Below are 25,473 nucleotides of genomic sequence, written 5' to 3'. Positions count from 1 at the left end.
CCTCCTCAAGGACCCGTGGGGGTCCGCAGACCCACAAAACAGTGGATTAGAATATGGAGGGTTGGGAGTTCAAGTCCCAGATGGGGTGACAACTGACAATGCTTTTTTCATTGAATATTTTTTTAAATTAGGCTACATCAGTTTGATAAGCTTCATCAGGAATGGTGTGCTTACAATTAAATACTATATAGGAAATATAGGGAATAACATGTTTTATGGTTTCATAGATATATGAATAGCATTTTCCAATGTGTGTATTGTCACAGTTTTCATAAAAGTAGCTGTTTCTGACAAATCACAATCGGGTAGCTACAACACTTTAACCACTTTCCTATTTTGAGCATTATTATATTTTTATTTTACAGGTGAAAACGTAATTAAATATCTCAATTATTGGATCGGCTATTTCCCCTAATTGTCACACAACTTAAGTATAAAGGGCTTTAGAAGTTACGTTAAAAATATATAGCATTTTCCCCTGGATTTATTGGGTCATGACCAGTACACCCATGCCCATGGTCATGATGACTGGTGCAGCATGATCTAATATGAGAGTTTAGCATTGACTCCCATCGTAAGAATGGAATGCGGAAATGCTTGTTCTATCACAATGGTATAGTTCCACTGTTTGGAACTAAAGCCCATAGCGGCCCGCTTTGCGGCGAGATCAAAGCGTGTCATAACTCTCTGTCTCTATGGGTCTGGACCGGTGGTATAAATAAGGTCATGACCAGTACACCCATGGTCATGACGCATCTTTCTGCACTTCTCACTTCTGCCCCATAGGAGGCGTCATAAATGCGAAAAGTTGAACCATGTATGCATGTTGTAGAAATGGCTTAAATCTTCCCTGCGTCTTCCGTCCTAGTCTGGTCACGACCCTCTGCAAGCCAAACCACACTCTACAAATGTCCTATTTGCAGCAATAAATGCATGTATTTATAGATGAGGAGATTAGGAGAGTGTTACTGCAGCCCTGCTCACAGTGCAATTAGAACAGAAGGATGCTCCCTCCTTCACCACCAACACTATACATTATTAATTATGTTGTTTGCTATAATAAACTCACCTTCCTCCCCTCCAATACATTCATAATAACGTCTTTTGCTATTATAAATAACTCACCTTCCTCCTCTCCCATATCAATTCATAATAATGGGTTATACTATTTAACAATAAACCCACCTTCCTCCTCTCCAATACATTCATAATTATGTGTTATAATATTTAATAATAAACTCACCTTCCTCCTCTCCCATACGTTCGTCCTTCCAGGTGCAGCAGAGCAGCATCAACCTCATTCAACTGTCCGACCGGGAGCTCCGTGAGAGAGCCAACAACAACCTAACCCAGCCTGGTCCAGTAGTCAGTCTATATCAAATAACCCAAGCTGCACTCCCTCCGCACCGCGCCGCTCTCTGCCGCCTGGCCGCCTGCCTGTGCCTGTCTGCCGGGGGAAGCTGCTCCCTCCCTCCCTCCCTCCCTCCAGCTCCTGGTTGGCCAACCAGCGACTATCCCTGGGACTGGGAGTCGAGTGCAAATGAGTGCAACGCAATCTTCTACTACGCAATGCACCCTATATGAGACTGAGAACTTTGAGTACTACTGTACATATGATATCAAACACAGTGCTAATTTGATTGTGTGTGTTTGCATTAATTATTAATTGCCTTATTTGTAGTCATTCATGTGTTATTCTTCATCCATTTCTATTATGTTCTAATCTATACTCTGGATTATTGCTCTATACACCAATGTCCAGTGGTGGAAAAAAGTAGGCTACTAAATGTTTTACTTAAGTAAAAGTATCAATACTGCAATGTAGAAATACTCTACAAGTAGAAGTCCGGAATTCAAAATGTACTCGAGTAAAAGTACCAAAGTATTGGTATCAAAATGTACTTAAAGGACCAAAAGTAGAAAGTACTCATTATGCAGAAGAATGTCCCATTTCAAGTTTTTAAATGTATTTTATACAAATATTTAGAAAATAGCAGATCTACAGCTTAGATCGACTATTTCCTATATAGGGCTGAAGTGGTTAATGTATGTTTTGTAATAATAATATAAGTAATGGGGTAGTAACTAGTAGCTAAAATTTTCAAATAATTGTAGTGGAGTAAAAGTACAATATTTGCCTCTGAGATGTAGTGGAGTAAGTAAAAGTACTACTCCAGTAAAGTAAGTACTTGAGTAAATGTACTTAGTTACTTTACACCACTGAGGACTAGCACTACATATTAAACACAGTGCTTGTGATTATGTTTGCCTGATTGCGTTAATTATTAATTGCCTTATTTGTAGTCATGTATTATTCATCCATCTCTATTCTATTCTCTGGATTATTTCTCTACACACCAATGTATATGTATTGATGCAGGATTATGCTTGTGATTATGTTTGCCTAATTGTATTTATTAAATGAATGTAATCATGTATTATTCATCCATTTATATTCTAGTAAAATCTATCTTCTGTATTATTTCAGTACGCCAACGGCTGTGTAGTATATCGATGCATGATTATACTTGTGATATTGTTTGCATTCATTATTAATTGTAACCATGTATTATTCATCCATTTGTATTCCATTATATTACATTTTCTGTATTATTTCTCTACACACCAATGCTGTTTTTCTTCCCCCACATGAATGGTTATCAACATTTTCTACACTTTACACTTTATTACTACCTTGCATACTAACTTTTAATCATTTTTTGGTACAGGACCTTTATTTGAGAGGTGAGTGACATGGCAGCAGCAAATGGTCCACCCGGCCGGGAATCAAACCGGGGACTTACTGTCAGGCATGTGGTACACGCCATAACCATTTGGCTGTCGGGCTGCCCCATACTAACTTTTATTACCGTACTTTATTAATTATATTAACTTGTATTATGTTGGACATTGTTCATAATCTGGCAGTCTGCCACACCAACAGTTCACTGCAAATAGCACAGAGATACAGTAGGCTATGTGATGAATCACACCTCTTAAATCTGATTCAATTTAAAGGTGCAGCAAGTTATATTTTCTTCTTAAAATAAGTGTTACAGTGAAGTGTTTGTTCAGTCTCTCAGCTCTTTAGTAAAAAGAAAATGCTTTTTCAGGTTGGGATACCAATTGATCCAGTCAGGAGAGAGAACTCATACAAGATAAACAAGTGAAATTGGAAGTGATGACAAAGAAGTGAGCAGACACACTTGGAACACTATAAAAATGAAGCTGATAAATTGGCACTCTCTCCTGATTGGATGAAATTGGCAACCCACCTGAAAATGTATTTTCTGTTCATTTAAGTGCTGGAGAGACAGGGAAACCTCTGCTATTGAATAAACACTCTAGACTCTAGAGCAATGAGTGTTTTTCAACTTTTTGTTTTAAAGCAGCACTATGTAGTTTGGGGTATCAGTGGCCACTTTGGACACAAATAACATGGCAGCCAACATCTTTGACTTTACTCTACCCAAGAGTCTCTGCAAGCATGTACGGTGAGGACACGCTGTGATTGGCCAGTCTTCGCTTTGACTGGCAGTTCTGCCTTGGCAAATGCCAGGATGAAACTCATTGTCTCCCCTATACATAGTAATACAGACAAGCCCTAGCAGGGACCCCCCTGAGTCTATACATTTATGGAAGGATGATTGTTATTGCTTAAACATGCAACTTTACAATTTTGTGGGACATATGCTATAGCCTATAGTTGTTAAAAAGTTACAAAGTGCTGCTTTAACAAAACAGATATCACTCACACTATATCTTTAAATATTATATTTCGAATCCAATCACATTGATCGTATGCCTGCTATTTCATATCTAAACTGTTGAGGCCCCTTGTTCTGTTAATATCAAATCTATGATGTGCAATATATAAAAACAACAACAAGAGAGATGACATCCTTTAAAACATTTTATTTTGTTATCTAATGAAGCAAATAAAATGCCAGGGTATCCGGGAACAAAGTCACAATGTGTGTGTCGTGGAAATATAAAAAGTGCAAAACCCCACTGTTAGGCTCAATTTACTACTCCATCACATGACGGTGACGCTCGCCCCCGAAAACAGATCTGCATTGCGACACTGTCGTGCAACAGAGTATAAATTAGGCATTACTCTCCTTTAAAAAACAAACAAAGTTTAAATAAAGATGAACAATAACATTCCACGGCACAAAAGACTAGGTTTCGACCCGAACAGTTGTTGTTAACACAGCACCATGTAAGAGCAATGGAGGAACTTAAGAGAAGTCAAGTTAGTACAAAATACAGTACACACATCCAGAGAGAGAATGAGAGAGGGGGAGAGAGATGGGGTTCATGGATCTTTGGTCAAATATGTGTCGTAAAGCCTCAAGTCAATAAAGAGCACTGGACACCCATGTCTCACTATAGACAAGATGCTCAAGACGAAGGCTGACACATTAAAGAAAGCTCTCGCTCAGTATAATAATTATTTAACAGTGAATAAATGCAATAGCAAAAAAAAAGGCAAAAGCACTTCTCTCTCATTTTCTTGTTCACAAATTAGTTATTGAAGCGATGAGCCAGATGAAAAAAATAAAATAAAAGTTGGTGCGGAAACTTCAGAAACTTGAATAATGATGAAATGGCGACATCTATAAATGTAAATAACTGCTGAGAAAAAAAAAAGATTAAATGTTTCAAGCTGAGCAACGCATCATAGCCCAGACTCCCAAAAACACAAAAACAAGAAAAAAGATTTGTCAACATTTTCTGCATTTCATACACATAATGTACAGTACATGCCAGAGCAGATTCTGAATGTTTTTTCTTTTGGTTGCTGCAGTATCTACTTAAAGATAAATGAAAAAAACAACAACAATCAAACAAAAACAAAAAAAAAGACAATAAGTCAGTTCTTTAAAAGATTTGGTCACAACAAAATGCATTACACCGCACTGCATCGAACGCATTTTGATTGTCATCAGCATCCCACGCCTCAGAACAGAAACTGCTCTTCATAAATCACAAGCTTGGCAACATTATAGGTGAAATGCTGAGGAAGACCTTTAATAACCACATGGCACCTAGGATTGGCAACGTTACTGGGAGCAGATGGGGCTGAACTCATCTACCCCGTCACCCCATGCTGTTCCTCACCCATGCTGACCTGAAAATAGCAGCAGAGATGATCTTGGAGCCAGAAGCAATTCTGGGGAGTGGGCAGAACTCTGCCAGCTAATCCACTCTGATGTTGTCAGATATGTGAAGGTTTGATATAAGCAATGCGCTGCGAGGTGATTTGGTGCTGTAGAGGGGAAATAAGGCCTACTGTCACAATAAAGCCGGATTTATACTTAGTTGAGCACCAAAAATAGCTGATCTACAAGCTCGCGGAGCGACAAGTTGTGAGCTTGTACATCGGCTTGCACTATGTCGAGTATGAAGGGGATAGGTGCAGTAGGGCAGTGGCTCTCAAACATTTTCATGTCAAGGACCCTGAAATGTATACTTACTAGGCCGTGGACTTAATGAGTATCAAAAGATTTAGTGCCAGTCTCCCCCATAAGATTAGATTTACTACATAAGTCTACAACTGTCTTCACAGGTGTGGAGATAACAGTGGAGAGAATGAAACTCTCTTCTACCAGTGAAATAATGAAATTAAAACTGTTCCTCATTTTGCTGGGGACCCCGTGGAAGCCCCATTAAGGGACCCCACTTTGAGAAGCATTGCTATAGAAGGAAATATTGTAACAATATGCATCATCTCTCTACATAGATGGACCCCACATGACTCGCTTTGTGCTTACAATGGGAAGGGGGCGCCCTTCACATTCTTGCCCCATAAAGGAAAACCAACAATAGAGTCATCCACACAATACAGCCATAGTACACACCTTACATGCACGCACGCACGCAAACACACACACACACACACACACACACACACACACACACACACACACACACACACACACACACACACACACACACACACACACACACACACACACACACACACACACACACACACACACACACACACACACACATGCACACGCACACGCACACGCACAAAATCACAAATTATCTACTACATTTTAAGTAGGCTAATGCAGAGAGGGGAGTGTCATTGTAAAGGCTGACTAACTTGACCATATTGATTATTAAAAGGCACAATCAATCAATCAATCAATCAATCAATCAATCAATCAATCAATCAATCAATCAATCAATAACACTAGTCACATCAGAACATGTACAAAACTCTGGGTCGGTGGGTTTGTATAGACCTTTGAAGTCAAGTAAGTACATACTCTAACATGTTATTTTTTTTGCATATTAAATGTACATTCTAGATCATGCAGTAGCACCATGGTTTCTTGAGGTCACGGCGTATCTCAACAGAATCCTCTACTTCTTTCGTCCTGCACGGGAGGCAAGAACACACACAACACGGTTTAGTTTCAGATACCAGTGGACCCCATGAAGACTTATTTGAGTGCTATGGTAGTCATTCTCAATATTTATAATTTCAAGGAGGACCCCCCCCCCCCCCCCCCCCAGTTTGATATGCATTAAAGGAGTAGTTCACCCAAAAAAAAGACTTATTTTCTATCAATTACACAGTTTTTAGTTTTTATCGCATTACTAAACCAATAATTTGATAACCGGCAGTCTCTTTGGTAGGGGACACAAAGAGTCTCCTTTGAGTCTCCTACCGGAGAGACCACCGGTAAAATCTTAAAATGACAAAGATGCGTTCCTGGATTGAATGGGTTAAATGTTGCGTTGTTGAGAGATCCAAATATCAGGACTCGCTTATATAGGTTAGACAAACAGTGCTGGAGGTCTGTTACATTATTACTGAGACTGGTAGAAAATGTCACTGCCACTGGTGACATTAGCGTCTGTATACTGTATAATGTTCATATTATATCGTAATAAAGTATTTTGTATGATTTTGTAATACCTCTGTAGGCCCCTCCTGCACCCCCAAGGAAACCCTGTAGCGCTCCATACTTGGCTGCTTTGGCTGTAAAAGAAGATGACAGACAGACAAGACTGATCAGTGGTTCCCAAAAGGATATTATTACTGCAATATATCGTTGCTGTCGGGCAGAAACCTCTTATCTCCATATTCATCTACTTGATCATTCTACTACAGCGTCACACAAAAGCATCAAAAGTAGCAGATCTACAAGCTCAAAACGCGGCACGAAGCGGCACGTTTTGAGCTTGTCGATTTGCAACTTTAGCTATTTTTGACATTTGAGGTTTCCACCCGACAGCGATGATATATTTTTTATTGTCTCCGCCAGGCCGAAAGGCATGGCGAGAGAGTATGTTTTACCCAAGCCCCCAGAACCCAGTGGTTGCATTGAAGCGAAATGGACATGCTGGCCATTCGTAGGTACTGCAGCTTAAACGGATGGGGCCACTGCACAATGTACGAGCGAAAACTGTTTCGACCAATGGGCTCGACTCACGAGCTTGCGCACAAGCTTGCGCACAGGGCCGCGCACCTCTGTGACGTAAAACGCGTCACTTCTGTGACGCAGAACGTATCACAGTGGCCCCAAATAGGCTACGCCCATCACACTTTCCAACCCGGAAGAAGGGGTGAATTCGCTTCATGCGCTGGGTGAGCAACTCAATGCAAGTGGGTGGGAGGGGATTTCAGGTGCCCTCTCTATTATTTTTAATTCTATGGTTTTACCCCCTGTCCGTCCGTCCGTCCGTCTGTGTGTCCGTCCGTGTGTCCTGTCCTGTCCGTGTGTTACCAGCTAATCTCCGGCACCGTTGGCCCGGTCGCTGAGAAACTGTGCACACACACTCCCTGGATGCCAATTCAGAACCTCTGCCCCAAACTTTTCACATTGATTGATTGATTGAATATTTTATTAGGCAAAAAATGTAAAACAGCACAGTTACATTTAAAATACTTTGTCTAACAGGTCCGTTCATAAAAGTCCTTGCGGACTTGTTTCCAATGAGGGCCTTGGTATTTAATTCATAGGCATATATAGTGGCACCACAGTTCAAATATCATTACAAAATAAACAGCCAAAAACAATATATAACACTATGTACAACAAAAAAAATAAAAAAGAGGGGAAAAAAATATGTACAAGAACAGGGGGGGGGGGGTCTGCTGTCTAACGGGAAAATGGTACTACCTCCACCTTTGGCCTGCTGAAAGGTGATTTTTTAAGGCTCTTTTAAATAATGAGCCTGAGCATGGGCCTGTTATAGCGCCACCAGGAGGCCGACTTGTGCAAAACCCATTTACTCCTACAGATTTTATCCAAACATCACGCAAATCGGTACACAGTATCTCTATAGTCATGTGATCAGGACAGATCTGTCCGATATTTCATATTCCATCCTGATTGGCTAAGGTTGGCTTCCAAAGTTTGCAGGATTGGTCCGTTTTGAACAAAATGTCTCAAATCATGAACACAGCGTGCGATTTCCGTGAAAACTTGCACGCACATTCCCACTAGGCCGAGGAATAAATGCCACCCTTTTCACATTGGCCTGTTATAGCGCCACCAGCAGGTCTAATTTACCAAAAAAAAAATTGCAACAAAATGCCTCAAATCATGAATGCCCGCACATTCCCACTAGCCCGAGGAAGAAATGGCACCCTTTTTACATTGGCCTATTATAGCGCCACCAGGTGGCCACAATAACCTACCTGACCTGGCGGAGAGCACTTTTTCTAGTTTACTTTTTTGTTTGTATAGTTTATTTAGTTTAGTGTTCTGAACACATGTATCTGTTGAATAAGTTAGTAAGGACTGTACAGTAGATTTTCAATCAGAGCATAACATACTGTAACTGTGCTGTACTGTACGTGATTCTAATATTACACCATTTACCTGTTAAATTGGATTGAGAACTTTCTCCCACTGCAACACCGTTATGGTGCGTGCTTTCAGAAAACAGATAGATGTTGCTCAGAATAATTTGACTAGGGAGTGCTTCGTCTGATAACCAGCCAACTTCCTACTTTTCATTTACATGCTACATCAAAGACCTACTGAGATTAAGCCAGTGAGGTTAGGTATCTAAGAAATGTGCCTTTCTTTCCTTGAAATAATCCCTTTCGGCAGAGTAATCTGCTATGATGAGGGAAATCTGCAGCCTGTCCCCCGCCTCAGTCTAATCTCATCCAAATAATCTGAAATGTTTCCATTGTGTGCCATAGAGTAAAGGGGGTTTAAGTGATATATTTTTTGTTAAAATAAGGGTTAAAGCTCCATATTCAGATTCTGTTATCACTATAGAGTGTTTGTTCAGTAACAAGGGTCTCTCCCGGCTCTCCAGCTCTTAATAAACAGAAAATTCATTTTCAGGTCAGGATACCAATTCCATCCAATCAGGTGTGAGAACTCATACAGGATACAAGATGAACAACTGAGATTATGAAAAAAAAAAAAAAAACTAGAAAAAGTGCCCCTCGGAGCACAGGTCTCCGCCAGGTCAGGTACGTTATTGTGGCCTCCTGGTGGCGCTATAATAGGCCAATGTGAAAAGGGTGCCATTTATTCTTAGGTCTTTCACGGCAATCAGACACTGCATTCATGATGTGAGGCATTTTGTTCCAAAAATGTGTTTTGCTAAATTAGACCTGCTGGTGGCGCTATAACAGGCCAATGTGAAAAGGGTGGCATTTCTTCCTCAGCCTAGTGGGAATGTGCGTGTGAAAATTCACGGAAATCGCAAGCTGCGTGCATAGTTTGAGGCTTTTTGTTCAAAACGGACCAATCCTGCAAACTTTGGAAGCCAACCATGAGGGACAGCGAGTGCATTTTCCGGCAGCGGCTGCTGCCGAGGCAGCTCCGCGGAGCTGCCGGCGGCGCGAGCTTTGGGAGTGTGCTGCGTTTGTGTAACGCAGTCCCCACCAATATTATTTACGATTCTGTGCCTATCGGTACATAACTCGGACGGCGCTTAGTCGAATAGCAGACCATCGGCCGGTCGTCGCGGGCACTCGTGCCTGGAGGCGCTCGGGCGCGACTCCTTGGCCTCAAGGTCTGCTGATTCGGCGCGCCTCCGTCATGGTCCAAAACTATACTTTATCGGCGGAAAAAGAAGTTGACTGCCGCTCCTCCACCGGCAGTTCCGCGACTGCCGCTCCTCCACCGGCAGTTTCCGCGGCAGTTCCGCTGCTCCGCCGGCAGCTGACGCTCCACCGCCGGCAGTCACTGCCGGGAGCTGCCGCTCCTCCACCGGCAGTTCCGCGGAAGTTCCGCGGCTGTTGCCGCTGCCGGAGAATGCACTCGCTCCTTCTGCCAACCATAGGCAATGAGGATGGAATATGGGAAATCGGACAGATTTGTGTTGATGAAATGACTATAGAGATACTGTGTACCGATTTGCATGACGTTTGGATAAAATCTGTAGGAGTAATGTAAAAAAAAAAGGGTTTTGCACAAATCGGCCTCCTGGTGGCGCTATAACAGGCCCATGTGAAAAAATTGGGGCAGAGGTTCTGAATTGGCATCCAGGGAGTGTGTGTGCACAGTTTCGGAGCGACCGGGCCAACGGTGCCAGAGATTAGCTGCTAACACACGGACGGACACACGGACACACGGACACACGGATGGACGGACAGGGGCGAAAACATACTCTCTCGCCATGCCTTTCGGCCTGGCGGAGACAAAAAGCTGACAAAACTGGAACTGGAAGACTCTCAAATTTAAGCTGATAAATGATCTTTTTGGGGTTCTCTCTCCTGATGTATTTTCTGTTTAACTCTTTGACTGCCAATGACTAGATTTCTCGTCAGATTTTGCAATGGCTCACACCGCCAATGACGAGAATGACGAGATTTTGTGTTATCAGTGGTTTTACGATAGAGGGCGCTCTTCCGCAGCCTGTGAATGATCCCAGGATCACCAAGAAGAGTACACCCAGAAATCACGTGATCACAACAAAATGAAGCTGGTATCGTTGAGTATTGTAGTCAAATTTTCTCTGCTTTCTGTTGTTTTTGGCCAAAACAAGCCACATTCAACTGCCCATAACTATGGAACGGATTATCCCGACGGCACGCTTTCTTCCCCCTGAGTCTCCGAGACCCCGGTACGTGTAATGAGGCGGTCGTTAATAAAGAGCTGGAGAGACCCCTGTTACTGCACAAACACTCTATATAGCAATGATTACTATCGGAAGATAAAGCTTTAACCTTTAAACATATCACTTACACCCCTTTAAATAGAGCAAATAAGACAAGGTTTGTGTGACATTCTGATGACTGAAGATCCTGTGAATCCCTCTCCAACTGTGGTACAAAAATGTTTAGGTGAGTGTTGAAAAGAGACTCTGTTACCTTGCTGAGGAGTGAGAGGTGCTGGTACGTATCCACCTACAGTAGAGAGAACACACACATTGGGCACAATCAATGACAATCTGTTACAACAGCCTTAGTTGATCCGTTGGGGTCCACATTCAAGCCAGCCAGGCCTGAATGTGATTGGATGCTGGTGGACGGTCTGAATGATAGTTTTCACATCGCTCTGCGATCTACTCAAAAGCTCCTCAAGATCGACCGGTCGATCGTAAAGACACGATTGCCCACCCCTGAACTGCCAATTAATCTCTGCAGTATTTGTGTGAGTGTGAGCACTTGCAGGTGAAATTATTTTCATGTTAAAAGTGAAAAGACATGAATTCGCGTCAGAGAATTGATGACATATACATACATATATTTAACATATATTTATTTATTTTTATTTGTTCACCAGACAAAATTAATTCATATTTTGATAAGACTTTTCAGTTTTAATGTGAAGTGTATGGCAGTGTGGCAGATGCTTTCTTTCATGAGCCACAAGTTAGCAGTTTTTTTCGTTGCGATGGAAGGTTAAAGCTAAAGCTACGTTGTGCGCGGGTACTAAGGCTAAAGTGACATAATGGTGATGAAAGTGACTAGCATAGGGGTCAAAGAGCATAAGAGGGGGCCAAAGTACACAGCATAATCCTGAGTGCTATTTGAACTCAAAGTGTAAAAATGTAACCATATGGATAGGTTCACACTATCCGCATTAAAGGGAAAACAATTGCAATCGGTAACCACATAGCGGCCATCGGCCAAGGTGGTCAGTGCACATTTTCTGCAGAGCGGAGCGCTTGCAAAAGTTTAATAGTTAAACATTTTGAGAAATGTGCATATGATGCAGAAACGCTTTTTATCAGCTGATCGAGCAGGAGCGGCTTTCCTCAAGACTTTGTCTGGAAATGCTTCCTATTTCACTATTCTCAATTCAACAAAGACAACCTATTATTACCTAATATAATTACATTACATTACTTATTCACTATATTCATAGTCGAGTTGTATTTTCATAAAGGTAGGCCTATTAATATATCGCCATTAATACGTGAGTTGTGGTCCAGCAGCGTTTTGCTCCAGACAGACGACTCAAAACAGCAGACATTGCTCGGCAGCAGAGCAGCGGGGGAAGGAGACATACAGCCACTCCATGTCTGTCTCTGGCAGCTTGTCTATAGAGGATCTATATATATATGCCACCGCTCAATTTTGATTAATTTCACATCACACCTACTAGTCAATATTTGGTATGTTCCAGAGTTATAGTCCATTTCAACCAATCTGTTTCAATCATTCGCATTTGCTTTTATTTTATTTTTTTCACTATAGGCGGATAGTGTGAACATAACCTATAAGAGGTCAATCTTTACACTCTCGGGGTCTAAATAACACTCAGGACTTTGCCACCAAAACCAGGGAAAAGAGCCAATGTAAACATAATTCCCATCCATCCATGACTGGAAGGGAGGGGGAAGATGGCCTTTCCATGCAGATATCTTTAGCAGTTCCCCTCTCGCCGTCTCTTTGATGTTATTAGCACTGAACAGGAAGTGAGGGGTCAGTCTGTCTGTCTGTTCTCCATCTGTGTTACCTGTATGTCTGCAGCGGGGCATAAATCCACGTCCTGATCCAGAAACAGGGATGAACAGTTAAACAACCGCATATTACCCTAGACGGAGGTTTCCTATAGGTCACCAATTTCGATGTGACGCCCCCAATGACACCGTCAAGGGGGCAAAATAGAGAGGGGGGTGGGGGGGGGGGTGTATGGACTCTTACTGACAAACTCTACTTTAGTTGCATGTACTAAAAGTGTGATTTTGAGATCTCACTTGCAGTGCTATGTGAGTGAATAGAATAGCTAATAACGGTGTCTCGTTTACAGAGCACAGAATCAATAGATGAAGATGGACAATATTTTGTAGTTTAAAATATACAGTACTACTAATGTTTAACGTCGCTTTAACCACTTCTTAACCACGCCTATTACATTTTTTCCCCAAATAGCCATAACTACAAGCTATCGCAAGGCATTGTGAGCTTGTAGTTTTGTGTGCAACTTTTGGAACATTTTCAAAAAATATTATTCTATAATTACATGCCCAAAATAGGCACAAAGGAGGTTAAAATCATATTCAACCAAATTCACGGGACCGTTCAAACGGTAGGTTGTGTTTTTCTCATATTGCATCTGAAGGTCCTGGCAGGTCGAAGCCAACCCTGTAGGTGTTCTGTTCTGCTCCAGCACGATGATAAACGACTGTGTCCTCCAGGACCTGCAGGTTGTTGTCAGTGATTTATGGTACAATGGCAGGTCCTCTCGGGTCACAGTATACAAAATAACTCTATTCTGCATTCATCATTGAAGGTCCCATATTCTGTTGAACATCTACTGTACCTTATCTGGCTTCATTCACAAGTCAGCCGCTCATCAGACGCGAGCGCACACACACAAACTCGCTTTTTCTCTCTCGCACATAACACGCACGCACGCACGCACTCGCACACACACACACACACACACACACACACACACACACACACACACACACACACACACACACACACACACACACACACACACACACACACACACACACACACACACAATTACCTGGGTAAGCCTGCTGTGGATAGCCACCTCCATAACCTGGAACCCAGCCACCTGCACCTGTAAGATAAACGTAATTGACAGACACTCAGCAAACTCTGAAGAAGACACGTATAACAACATCATTACAGCATCAGCATTAGCAGTTGAAATTAAGCCAGGTCCTGTTCATGAATACCAAATATGTTTCAGTTCCTGTCCTGTTGGTGCAAATATCTACCACAATGTAGAGAAACAACAAGAGTGAAGGCTATTATATACTGTGTGTGTGAGCCAAGCTGTGGATCATGGCTCAGTAGTCCAACTGCTTCCAACCTTGACACCAATATTGCTCATTGGTCTGGCTAGCTAGCTTTTTCCCCTTTTAATTTGCATACAATTTGTATGATGTGCTTAAATAGTAAATTATTTTACCCAGATTATGGGCGAGGGTTTAGGGTTAGAGGGTGGAGTGGGGGATGACATTGGGGATGGGGGGTGGGATATGGTTGTGGCGGTATGGGGGTGAATATCTCTGACCAATAGGTAGGGCTGCGGCTATGAGATAACGCTCATCCTTCACCGACAGGCAGAGAGGAAGAGAAAGATGGAACATGTGACTTATTGTATTCATTTGGTTATTTATTTATCTTGCCATTTAGCAGTAGGGCCGTGGACACGACAAGAAGAAGAAGCAGCAGCAGTAGGGCCGGGGGCAATTTGGGGGTCCTTGTGGCATGGCAAGGTTTGGGAACCCTTGCAGTACACACATACATACCTTGTTGTGGATATCCACCAGCACCACCGGCTCCCAGATTACCATAACCTATGGACATGAGAGGGTAAAACATCACAAACCATGATCGTACACAGCGGATCCTGTTTTACAGCTCTGGGTTGTAAACACACAGTACACCTCCATCCCTGAGTTCACACCAATACTTCATTCATTCTTAATACAATTTTGACCTTGATTGTGATTTGTGACCTTGACCAATTGGCCTTTTTTTGCACTCAAAGTTGGTCAAACTTTTCAGTGTTCCTATACTGATCATTCCCACCAAGAAAAAAATGGGGGATGAGACATTGGGGATGGGGGGTGGGGATATGGTTGTGGCGGCATGGGGGTGAATATCTCTGACCAATAAGGCTGCGGCTATGAGAGAACGCTCATCCTTTCACCGACAGGCAGAGAGGAAGAGAAAGGTGGAACATGTGACTATTACACTGTTCACCATTTTTATTCATTTATTTATGTATTTATCTTGCCATTTAGCAGTAGGGCCGTGGACACGACAAGAAGCAGCAGCAGTAGGGCCAGAGTCTATGGCAATGTGGGGGTCTTTGTGGCATGGCAAGGTTTGGGAACCCTTGCAGTACACACATACTGTACATACCTTGTTGTGGATATCCACCAGCACCACCGGCTCCCAGATTACCATAACCTATGGACATGAGAGGGTAAAACATCACAATCCTCTATGAATGTACTGTATACTGTACAGGCAACTGAAAATAAATGAAGCTGATCCTACACAGTGGGTTCTGTTTTACACCTCTGGGTTGTAAACGCTACAGCACCTCCATTCCTGAGTTCACACCAATTCTGTCATTTTGATCTTGACCTTGACATTTGGCCTTTTTTACACCCAAAGTTGGATAATTCTTCAGTGGTCCTGTACTGATCATTCCCACCAAGTTTCATGAAAATCTGCCCATCTGTTCTTGAGTTATGTTGTTCACAGATACACAGACAGGATACAACACCATCTAAAGGTTGTGGCGGTATGGGTGTGAATATCTGTGACCAATAAGGCTGTGGCTATGAAATAACGCTCATCCTTCTCCGACAGGCAGAGAGGAAGAGAAAGGTGGAACATGTGACTATTACACTGTTCACCATTTTTATTTATTTATGTATTTATCTTGCCATTTAGCAGTAGGGCCGTGGACACGACAAGAAGAAGCAGCAGCAGTAGGGCCAGAGTCTATGGCAATTGTCTATTGCAGTACTGCACATACATACCTTGTTGTGGATATCCACCAGCACCACCGGCACCCAGATTACCATAACCTATGGATATGAGAGGGTAAAACATCACAATCCTCTATGAATGTACTGTATACTGTACAGGTAAGTGAAAATAAATGAAGATGATCGTACAAAGTGGGTCCTGAGTTCACACCAATTCTGTCATTTTGATCTTGACCTTGATTGTGACCTTGACATTTGGCTTTTTTTCCAGCCTAAGTTGGTTATTTTCAGTGTTCCTGTACAGATGTTGTTCACAGATACAGGACAAATACACAGACAGGAGTGATTACAATACCATATAAAGATCAAAAATAAATTAATCTCTGGATCCACAATGACAACGGTGTGGCTCCAATGTGGATCTAGGACTTCATGTGGCCAGCCTGTGACATCAGTCATCTATGATGTATGTCTCCAAAATTGAGCAAGCTGAAACCTTGTCGCATTATATAATTAAAGTTAGTATTATATCTAGTATAAAAAAATCACACCCAGTGTGAAGTGGGCGGTGTGGTCACAGTGGTCATCACAGTGATGGAAGTTCACTTAAAGAAAAGTAATATTGTGGACCAACCATTGTACACCCCTAACTTTAAAAAAAACATAAATGTGTTTTTTTTAAGTGCATAGTCCTATTTATAGGGCTATGCACATGTGTCATGTGTCACTAGCCAATCAGAGTCCTGAATAGACTGTGATTGGCCAATCACGGTGCAGGGTTAGGGGGGTACACTGGTGGCCAATCACAGCGCAGGATTGGGGGTGCAAATATCCAAACCTCACATATAGGGGTGGTTTCACCGCCCAAAAACAAGACCAGGAGACCTGGTTCTGCCAGACCCAGACTTCACATGACGTGTCAGCCTGTGTCTATGCCCAAGTATGGACGAAAGGGGGACAGACTTTTATGGCTGGGGCCTAAGGACAAAGTGACCAAAACCAGTTTTGGAGAAAACAGGTACAAAATATGCCCATGTATGGACGAAAGGGGGACAGACTTTTATGGCTGGGGCCTAAGGACAAAGTGACCAAAACCAGTTTTGGAGAAAACAGGTACAAAATATGCCCATGTATGGACGAAAGGGGGACAGACTTTTATGGTTGGGGCCTAAGGACAAAGTGACCAAAACCAGTTTTTTGCCCATACACAGACAGGAGTGATTACAACACCATCTAAAGGTTGTGGCGGTATGGGTGTGAATATCTGTGACCAATAAGGCTGTGGCTATGAAATAACGCTCATCCTTCACCGACAGGCAGAGAGGAAGAGAAAGGTGGAACATGTGACTATTACACTGTTCACCATTTTTATTGTCTCCGCCAGAGGTGGAGAGTATGTTTTCGTTCTGTCCCGCTGTGTCCCCCCCCGCCCCTAGCCAAGCTAACATTGGTCAAGCTCCACGTGACACGTGACAATATGTCGACACCAATGCTTTCGATTGGCTAGAGGGACGCATGACGAAATAAAATCCTATAAATAGGTGTGTCACTTCAAAAAGCCATTTATGTTTTTTGAAGTGAGGTAAGACAGGATCAATCAGTCTTGATTGGAACAGTACCTTCCAGTACAAATCACCCGTCCGTGCGTGTGTGTGTCCCTCTGAGAACACCTAACATTGGTCAAGTTTCACGTGACATCACAATATGTAATATATATTTATATAAATACAGTACTTTACAGTACAAACAGAGATCACAGCTGAGATCACACAATGAAACTAACTCCCATTACGCAAACTGAAGAAGCAGCAAATCATCGTCTGAAACCCGATGAAGAAGCAAAGGCGCAGAAGGCCAAAGCTAAGAAACAGAGACAAAGAACACTAAACAGAGACAAAGAATCCCTAAATGACAAAAAACGAAGACGAGCCACAAATGCTGACAACATGACACAGCAAAGATTACTGTGTAAGTGATTTCATTTGATTAAAATAGCACGGGTCTGCTGGCGGAGACTTGTGCTCCGAGGAGCACATTTTCTAGTTTATTTATGTATTTATCTTGCCATTTAGCAGTAGGGCCGTGGACACGACAAGAAGACGCAGCAGCAGTAGGGCCAGAGGCTATGGCAATTTGGGGGTCCTTGCAGTACTGTGTACATTAGAGATGCGCGGATGGCCTCTCATGGTCATCCGAATCCGCGGTACAAATTAATTATCCATCCGTTATCCAACCGCAATAATTATATTATCCAATTTTAATATCCGCATCCGCACCAACCGTTTTTCCCGTATGTCAAAATATTATTATTTTCTGGTATTCCCCGTTAGTTTTAGTATTAGTTGTGCGATGCGATCACACAATGCATTGATTTAGCCTATGGAATATCGGTGCGGCATCCAACTGTGCGGCATCCAACTGTTGGATGCCGCACATGCGGAATCCAACATACAGAGCGCACTGCTCTTCAGCGCAGCACAGCAGCAGCGGTTAAAAAAAAAGAAAAAAGACGCACCGACATTCCATAGGCTAAATCAATGCATTTTGTGATCGCATCGCACAGAGGCTGCTCTACACACTCACACAGACACAAGCACGCAGAGATTTAGCTATTTTATGGATAGATATATTAAATGTCATTCATTTATTTACCGCAATATTTCACCCGCGGTTTATCCGATATTAATTAATAATTATATTTGATTGACCCAAATCCACCCAAACTGCGGTTAACTGCGGCAACCACGGCTAAAACCGCCGTGCATCTCTAGTGTACATACATACCTTGTTGTGGATATCCACCAGCACCACCGGCTCCCAGATTACCATAACCTATGGATATGAGAGGGTAAAACATCACAATCCTCTATGAATGTACTGTATACTGTACAGGTAACTGAAAATAAATGAAGATGATCGTACACAGTGGGTCCTGAGTTCACACCAATTCTGTCATTTTGATCTTGACCTTGATTGTGACCTTGACATTTGGCTTTTTTTCCACCCTAAGTTGATTATTTTCAGTGTTCCTGTACAGATGTTGTTCACAGATACAGGACAAATACACAGACAGGAGTGATTACAATACCATATAAAGATCAAAAAGAAATGAATCTCTGGATCCACAATGACAACGGTGTTGCTCCAATGTGGATCTAGGACTTCATGTGGCCAGCCTGTGACATCAGTCATCTATGATGTATGACTCCAAAATGGAGCAAGCTGAAACCTTGTCCCATTATATAATTAAAGTTAGTATTAAATCTAGTAATGCTACTACTACGAATAATATAAATAGTCATATTTCAAAAAGTATGAAACATTATGTGGTGGAGGGAGCGCCAATGTCCTAGTGGTTAAGGTGTATACCACATGTAGGCTCTAATCGAGCCTGCTGCATGTCACTCCCCGTCTCTCTCTCCCTGTTTCCTGTCCATCTCTACTGTACTGTAAAAAATAAAATAAAAATCAGAACCCCCCCCCCCCCCCCCCCCCCAAAAAAAGAGCATATGTGGTGGAAAAGAAATGAGTGGAGGAATTCGTCTGTGGCCTACTAGCAGTGTGCACAAGACATTTTGCTGATCAGCCCAGTGGTTTGCGAGATTAGCCGGACACACAGACCGACCCTCTTATAGACAGTTTGACTCCTGCAGACTAGCCACTGCAGTAAAAAAAAGCTGCCATGTTCTTTTGAAGTCAGTGAAAAGCCTTCGTCTAACTTCCCTGGTTTTGGTAGAGCAGCTATTAGGTTGTGCATTTATCTAGGCTCTCCAGAGGGTCATGCCATCTGCAGTTCCACTTTGATGTTGTACAAGATGGTGCTAATTCAGCCTCCACAGGGAAATGTGTTCAGTTAACTTCCTCATTTGTAAAGGTCAGTTCCCAACAGTTCTGTAAGAATACACTGTCTGGTTCTGATATAGGGCTCAGGGATCTTCATGTGTTTTTTGTAAAACGCTGTTACTTTGACAGAATAAATATAAAATAGCCTTGACTTGACATCACTCATACAGTTATTAACCAATTAAGAACCATTTCATTGCTGTCGGGGTGGAAACCTCCTTATGTCCAAAACTACTAAAGTTACTTTTCAGAATTCCAAATAAAAATGATGATGATGAAGTAGGCATTAATTTACGGAAAAACGTAACGTTGAAATATGGAGATAAGAGGTTTCTGCAACGATTTTATACTTCGTCCGTGTTGCACGAAAATAACACAATCTACAAGCTCACCATGCATCGCCTCTTGAGAGCTTGTAGATCGGCTGCTATTTGTCATACGACGAAGCATATATTATAGCCAGGGCTTAAGTGGTTAGGTACAGTAACAGTACTTGAGTAAATGTACTTCCATTTCCACCAATGTGTATAACTCTGTCAAAGGGACAGCTTGATATTTTGAACATAATATGTCAGTTGCTACAAATCAGATGATTGGTCCAGTACCTGGTTTGGGTGGTTTAGCTCCTCCTCCTGCTCCTACTCCAGCTCCACCTCCTCCCTGTCCGTAACCAGCAGCTCCACCTCCTCCCTGTCCGTAACCAGCACCCGGATACCTCACCCCACCTGATGGGAACAAGACTGCTTTAGACACCCAAATAAAGCTTTATTTACTGTACACTCCATCACCCAACGGTGTCGCTTGCCCGAAAGAACTGATCTGTTCTTCTTGACAAGCAACAGTGTCTGACTACATAGTATAATCAAGAGGAATCAAGAGTCAAGAGAATCAAGAGTATCATGAAGATTCAAATGAAGACTTTAGCGTATAATGCTTGTTATGTTCCATCATACCCGTCATACTTCGCCGTACGACAAAGTATAAATCATAGGGGTGTCACGATACACTAAATTCATGATACACTACAAGATATTGGGCTCACAATAATATATATTTTTTTTCAATAATCATTGGAACAATTGCCCATCATCTTCAGTTTTCTGTGGTGGAATTGAGTTAATAATACATTTAATAACATTTATTTCTAAATGATATCAAATGGTCGCTTCTAAATCCTTTGACGCAATCTTAAATATCTATTTGATCCTGCAGAAAAATGCAACGTATTATTGGTAGCCTGTCATGGCCAGACTAATATCACCGCATAGATATTAGTCTGGAACTTCGGTGTGGAAGATTCATTTCCAAGGGGCGGTTACAAACAGATTCAAACGTCACAGCAAAAAATGTATAGTGGGTTCTGATTGGTCACTCACAACTCTCGGGTGAGCGAAATGTAATTCAAACCGAGGAGTGCCAGACCAATCTTCCCAGGCCAATTCTTTTTTAGCTGTGGCAGATTCGTCTGGTTTCCAGGCTATATTATTCCCTCTTGACAACGAGGCTCATTGAACAAGAATCAGCTGTGACTCTAGTTACTTTCATTTCTTCCCAAAAGCCCATGAAAAGGGAGGAAGACAGTCAGTGATGAGAACTAATCAATGATTACTGTGTTTATAGTCGTCTTTAATTTCATCACACACCATATCCACTCCTGTGATAACAGTCTTTTGTCCGATAATATCAAAATGTGATATTTCGTGGGTACGATATATTGTGACACCCCTAATAAATCAAGCATAAATTAGGCAGGAAGATAACAAATCCTTCAAATAAGCTGCACTGATGGGTTTCAACAAGATGGAGAAACTAACACTACATTAAATACATCTGCTGAGTCGTTAAATAGAAAGCAATCAGCACAAAAAGCCAGTTTTCTGTCGTTACAGCAGGAATTAATCAATGGAACCCTGTATACTGTATGCCAAGTGTCTTTCCAAGGGCAGGAGCATTTTATCAGTATGAATAATGTTTCAGTAACAGTCGTCTGGGTTTTTCTATCTCCTGACCTAGTATCTACAGTATCTAAGCTCCCAGGAGGCATCTCAACCCTGACACCCACCACAGAAGCTACACAGGAAATACAGACGGATGGCATTTCCTGTACAACGGTCGCTTTGTGCACTAGCAAAGCAAAAAGGCAGAACTATTCAAACCAAGCAAGCTTGGAGTGAATTAGTGTTTGAGTGCCGTCATCCTGTTCCTCTCTTATACATACCCTGTCCATAATATTGACCATAATATGGATTGTATCCCCCTGAATCATGATGACAGAAAAAAGCAGCTTTATTTCCTGACACGTGGCTTTATTATTACCTTGGACTTGGCCTCACTCAAGGAATGGCAACGGCAATAGAAATAGTAACTGATAAGATCAACAACACATTCTTCAATAGTTAAACTAAACGTTGTGAAATTATTACATTACATTACATTTTCTTCAAAGGGAGATCCGGTTTATGATAATACATTTTGGCTGAAATTATATAATGTAGTGTGATGCAGTGTTGATTTCGTCGACTAAACTATGACAAAAACATTTCTTTGACTACTTCTTTTCACTGACGAAAACTAAATAAAGACTAAATAAAAACTAAGCTTTGATGATTAAAACTGTGACAAAATATATTGACTATTTCGTCAACAAATTAACAAACTAGACGAAAATGTTAGGGAGGGACTAGTGGAGAAGAACTACTACGTAAGACAAGTCTTTTTATGCTTGGTTATGCACTGGTGTCGTGCTCCGAAAAAAAGCAGATGTACAAGCTCACAACGCGTCGCAGCTGAAGCTGAAGAATAAATCAGGCGTTACAACACCATTGAAGCCCGCCAAGAGACATTTTAGTCGACTAAAATCTTGATGATATTTAGTCAACTAAAACTAGACTGACACTAAAACATTTCTGATGACTAAACAAGACTAAAACTAGATTGAATTTTATTCAAAAGACTATGACTATCAAAATTTGCTGTCAAAATTAACACAGGTGTGACGTCATTGTTGTAAATGTAGGTGAGTTAGAGGGTTGTGTAGAATCCATACCTGCACCAGGTCCCGCTGCCAGTGGGATACCAGCCCCTCCGGTTCCACCTACCACTGCAAGACCACCACACACAACATATCAACATGAGAGAATATACACGCTGCATATCGTTGTTGTCGGGCAGAAACCTCTTATCTCCATATTCTAACTTTTTGTGTTTTTTCGTAAATTAACGGCCTACTTGATCATACTACAGCGTCACACAAAAGCATCAAAAGTAGCAGATCCGCAAGCTCGAAACGCGGCGAGAAGCGACGCGTTTCGAGCTTGTAGATCTGCTACTTTTGCCGCTTTTGAATTTGAATCCTGAAAAGTAACAATTTTGGACATACAGTATGAGGTTTCCACCCGACAGAGACAATATTAAACTGGGGGGTCTTCAAAAGGTTGAGAACCTCTGGTATAGCATACCTGGGGGCTTCAAAGGCTTAGCTGCAGGTAGGCTTCCAGCACCTCCAACCCCGGTGCCCCCAGCCCCAGCACCGTAGGGAAGTCCAACCCCGGTCCCGGCCCCAGCACCGTAGGGAACTCCGGCCCCAGCACCATAGGGAACTCCGGCCCCAGCACCGTAGGGAACTCCGGCCCCAGCACCGTAGGGAACTCCGGCCCCAGCACCGTAGGGAACTCCGGCCCCAGCACCGTAGGGAAGTCCAGCACCAGCACCGTAGGGAAGTCCAGCACCAGCACCGTAGGGAAGTCCAGCACCAGCACCGTAGGGAAGTCCAGCACCGTACGTCCCTCCAGCACCTCCGTACGGAACACCAGCGCCATATGGGACTCCAGCACCACCACCATACGGAGCTGAAGGAAGCACAGAAAAAGATGTGATTGAAACACATCAGCTAAAATGTCAATAACTCACATTTCTCTGCCTCATTGCCTTCTCCGTGACCCGGAGATTCCTTCGCGTCACCACAAATGTTAAATTGGAGGAGCCAAGAGCAAGGAGGCTCCCCAAGCCTGCTTGGAGTGAAGATCAGCGAGGAGGCTACATCAGGTCAGTGGTTTTCAACCCTTTTAATATCAAGGTCCATTATTTATTTGAGCCGCGGACCATCATTTGATGAGATGACTCTGAGACTCTAGACCCAAAACGTAGAATATTTTGTTATCGTTAGATAAGATATTGTCCACAATTCCATGTTGTATTGATGTGGTACCATAGGAGATAACAGGCAAACGTTGATCAAAATAACAATTCTTTAATTAAGTAATGCAGATCTTTAACAATTATTCATTATCTCTTGAGAGCGTAAAATGAAACCATTTGGTTTCATTTTACACTCTCAAGAGTTAAAGATCTATAAGGGTCCATTTGGTTACCAACTCTCCATCATTTAGCTGGGGACCACCTGGAACCCCCTGAAGGACGACTGGTGTTCCCCAAACCACTGGTTGAGTACCACTGCTGTAGATTACTGCTGTTGCTTCATAATGATTAACATTAACTTTTGGATTAACATTATTATGTACAAACTAGGACTGTCCTGTCACAGTCAAATAATGGATTAATTGGACCATTTTGGTCTTTGTCAATCAAGACTTTGTGAGGTGATTAGTTGTTTTTTATGCTTTTTTTCCATGCTGAATGAAATATATGCTAAATGATGAGCTGAGCACATATCTCATAACATAAGCTGCTCTATAACTTTTAATTCTACCAGTCCATAGGTCAGTAGCCAGTAATCATGTCCGAGCCCCATATCAGACTTTTACAGAGCCATATCTGGGCCGTATCTGGCCATATCAGAGTCCTTCCTTATATGTATATACTTTGTGCAAGATGAAGAGTCAAAATAGCCAAGCTTGTAGATACGCTGTTGAATGTTCTTTTTTTTTTTAAACCTTACGTAGAATAGGGAGGGACCCCAGGTTAATGCTGTTGATTGCGGCATACAAGACTGATGAGAACTCAGACAACACGGGGGGTAACCAGGCACAAAAAGGCATGATGCCGTATTTATTTGCATATTTTACCAGCTGCATTATGGATTCACGTTGGATCATTAAATCATACATCCAGTCACATGAACGCACAGGGGGATTATAGAAGGATGAACTATGACCTTTGAATATGTTATGCATTTTTCACAACGACAGCTATGAAGTGGTGAATTATGACATGAAGGCTTAGAAAGGATCATGCAACGATTAAATCGATTAAGACGTGTGTGTGTGTGTGTGTGTGTGTGTGTGTGTGTGTGTGTGTGTGTGTGTGTGTGTGTGTGTGTGTGTGTGTGTGCGCGCATGTGTGTGTGTGTGTGTGTGTGTGTGTGTGTGTGTGTGTGTGTGTGTGTGTGTGTGTGTGTGTGTGTGTGTGTGTGTGTGTGTGTGTGTGTGTGTGTGTGTGTGTGTGTGTGTGTGTGTGTGTGAGTGAGTGAGTGTGTGTTTAATCATTTATTCAAACCACAAAGAAAACATGCTTAGAGGACCAGAGGTTAGCATTATGCAAATGTATCTCCCAATATAATCATAATTCATAGAGTGTTGTCTTAATGGGCCTTGGGGCATTAAAGAGAGACAATTGATGATGACAGTAAGTCTATTGATTCATGTACATAAATGATAGATGGTTTTGCAGTCAATAACGACATAATGTTGTGTAGTATTCAAGTATGACTGAAATAAACGAAATAATATATCAAATTGTGGTGAAGATAAGATGATTCAAATGTTATTTTAAGCAATCTGTTTGCTAGAGCATTCT

At 42.1% G+C, this 25,473-nt stretch overlaps 2 protein-coding genes across 3 annotated transcripts in view; both read right to left on the bottom strand.

Moving 5' to 3' along the window:
• limk1a (LIM domain kinase 1a) overlaps positions 1 to 1,390 on the bottom strand; it is a 106,100-nt gene extending 104,710 nt beyond the window's left edge. For both annotated transcript variants that reach the window (XR_013933180.1, XM_080428687.1), the window contains exon 1: positions 1,244 to 1,390. Coding sequence is in view for 1 of the 2 variants with exons in the window: in XM_080428687.1 (XP_080284813.1) it covers positions 1,244 to 1,301 (58 nt within the window). In the remaining variant the exon portion in view is untranslated. The remainder of the gene's footprint in view (positions 1 to 1,243) is intronic.
• A 2,510-nt stretch (positions 1,391 to 3,900) lies between these two features.
• elna (elastin a) overlaps positions 3,901 to 25,473 on the bottom strand; it is a 115,854-nt gene continuing 94,281 nt past the window's right edge. The window contains exons 45-57 of the mRNA XM_080428676.1: positions 23,178 to 23,567; positions 22,766 to 22,819; positions 21,938 to 21,976; positions 20,325 to 20,444; positions 18,661 to 18,708; positions 15,928 to 15,975; positions 15,299 to 15,346; positions 14,680 to 14,727; positions 13,926 to 13,982; positions 12,903 to 12,935; positions 11,309 to 11,344; positions 6,941 to 7,003; positions 3,901 to 6,395 (exon numbers count right to left, since the gene is read on the bottom strand). Of these exons, the coding sequence (XP_080284802.1) occupies positions 6,382 to 6,395; positions 6,941 to 7,003; positions 11,309 to 11,344; positions 12,903 to 12,935; positions 13,926 to 13,982; positions 14,680 to 14,727; positions 15,299 to 15,346; positions 15,928 to 15,975; positions 18,661 to 18,708; positions 20,325 to 20,444; positions 21,938 to 21,976; positions 22,766 to 22,819; positions 23,178 to 23,567 (998 nt within the window). The 3' untranslated portion in view covers positions 3,901 to 6,381. The remainder of the gene's footprint in view (positions 6,396 to 6,940; positions 7,004 to 11,308; positions 11,345 to 12,902; positions 12,936 to 13,925; positions 13,983 to 14,679; positions 14,728 to 15,298; positions 15,347 to 15,927; positions 15,976 to 18,660; positions 18,709 to 20,324; positions 20,445 to 21,937; positions 21,977 to 22,765; positions 22,820 to 23,177; positions 23,568 to 25,473) is intronic.

This window comes from Gymnoscopelus braueri (genome assembly GCF_963280865.1).
Source record: "Gymnoscopelus braueri genome assembly, chromosome: 5".
In the NCBI taxonomy this organism is placed as follows: domain Eukaryota; kingdom Metazoa; phylum Chordata; class Actinopteri; order Myctophiformes; family Myctophidae; genus Gymnoscopelus; species Gymnoscopelus braueri.
The sequence above is the reverse complement of the archived record's forward strand: the minus strand, read 5'-3'. Positions and strand labels throughout refer to the sequence as shown.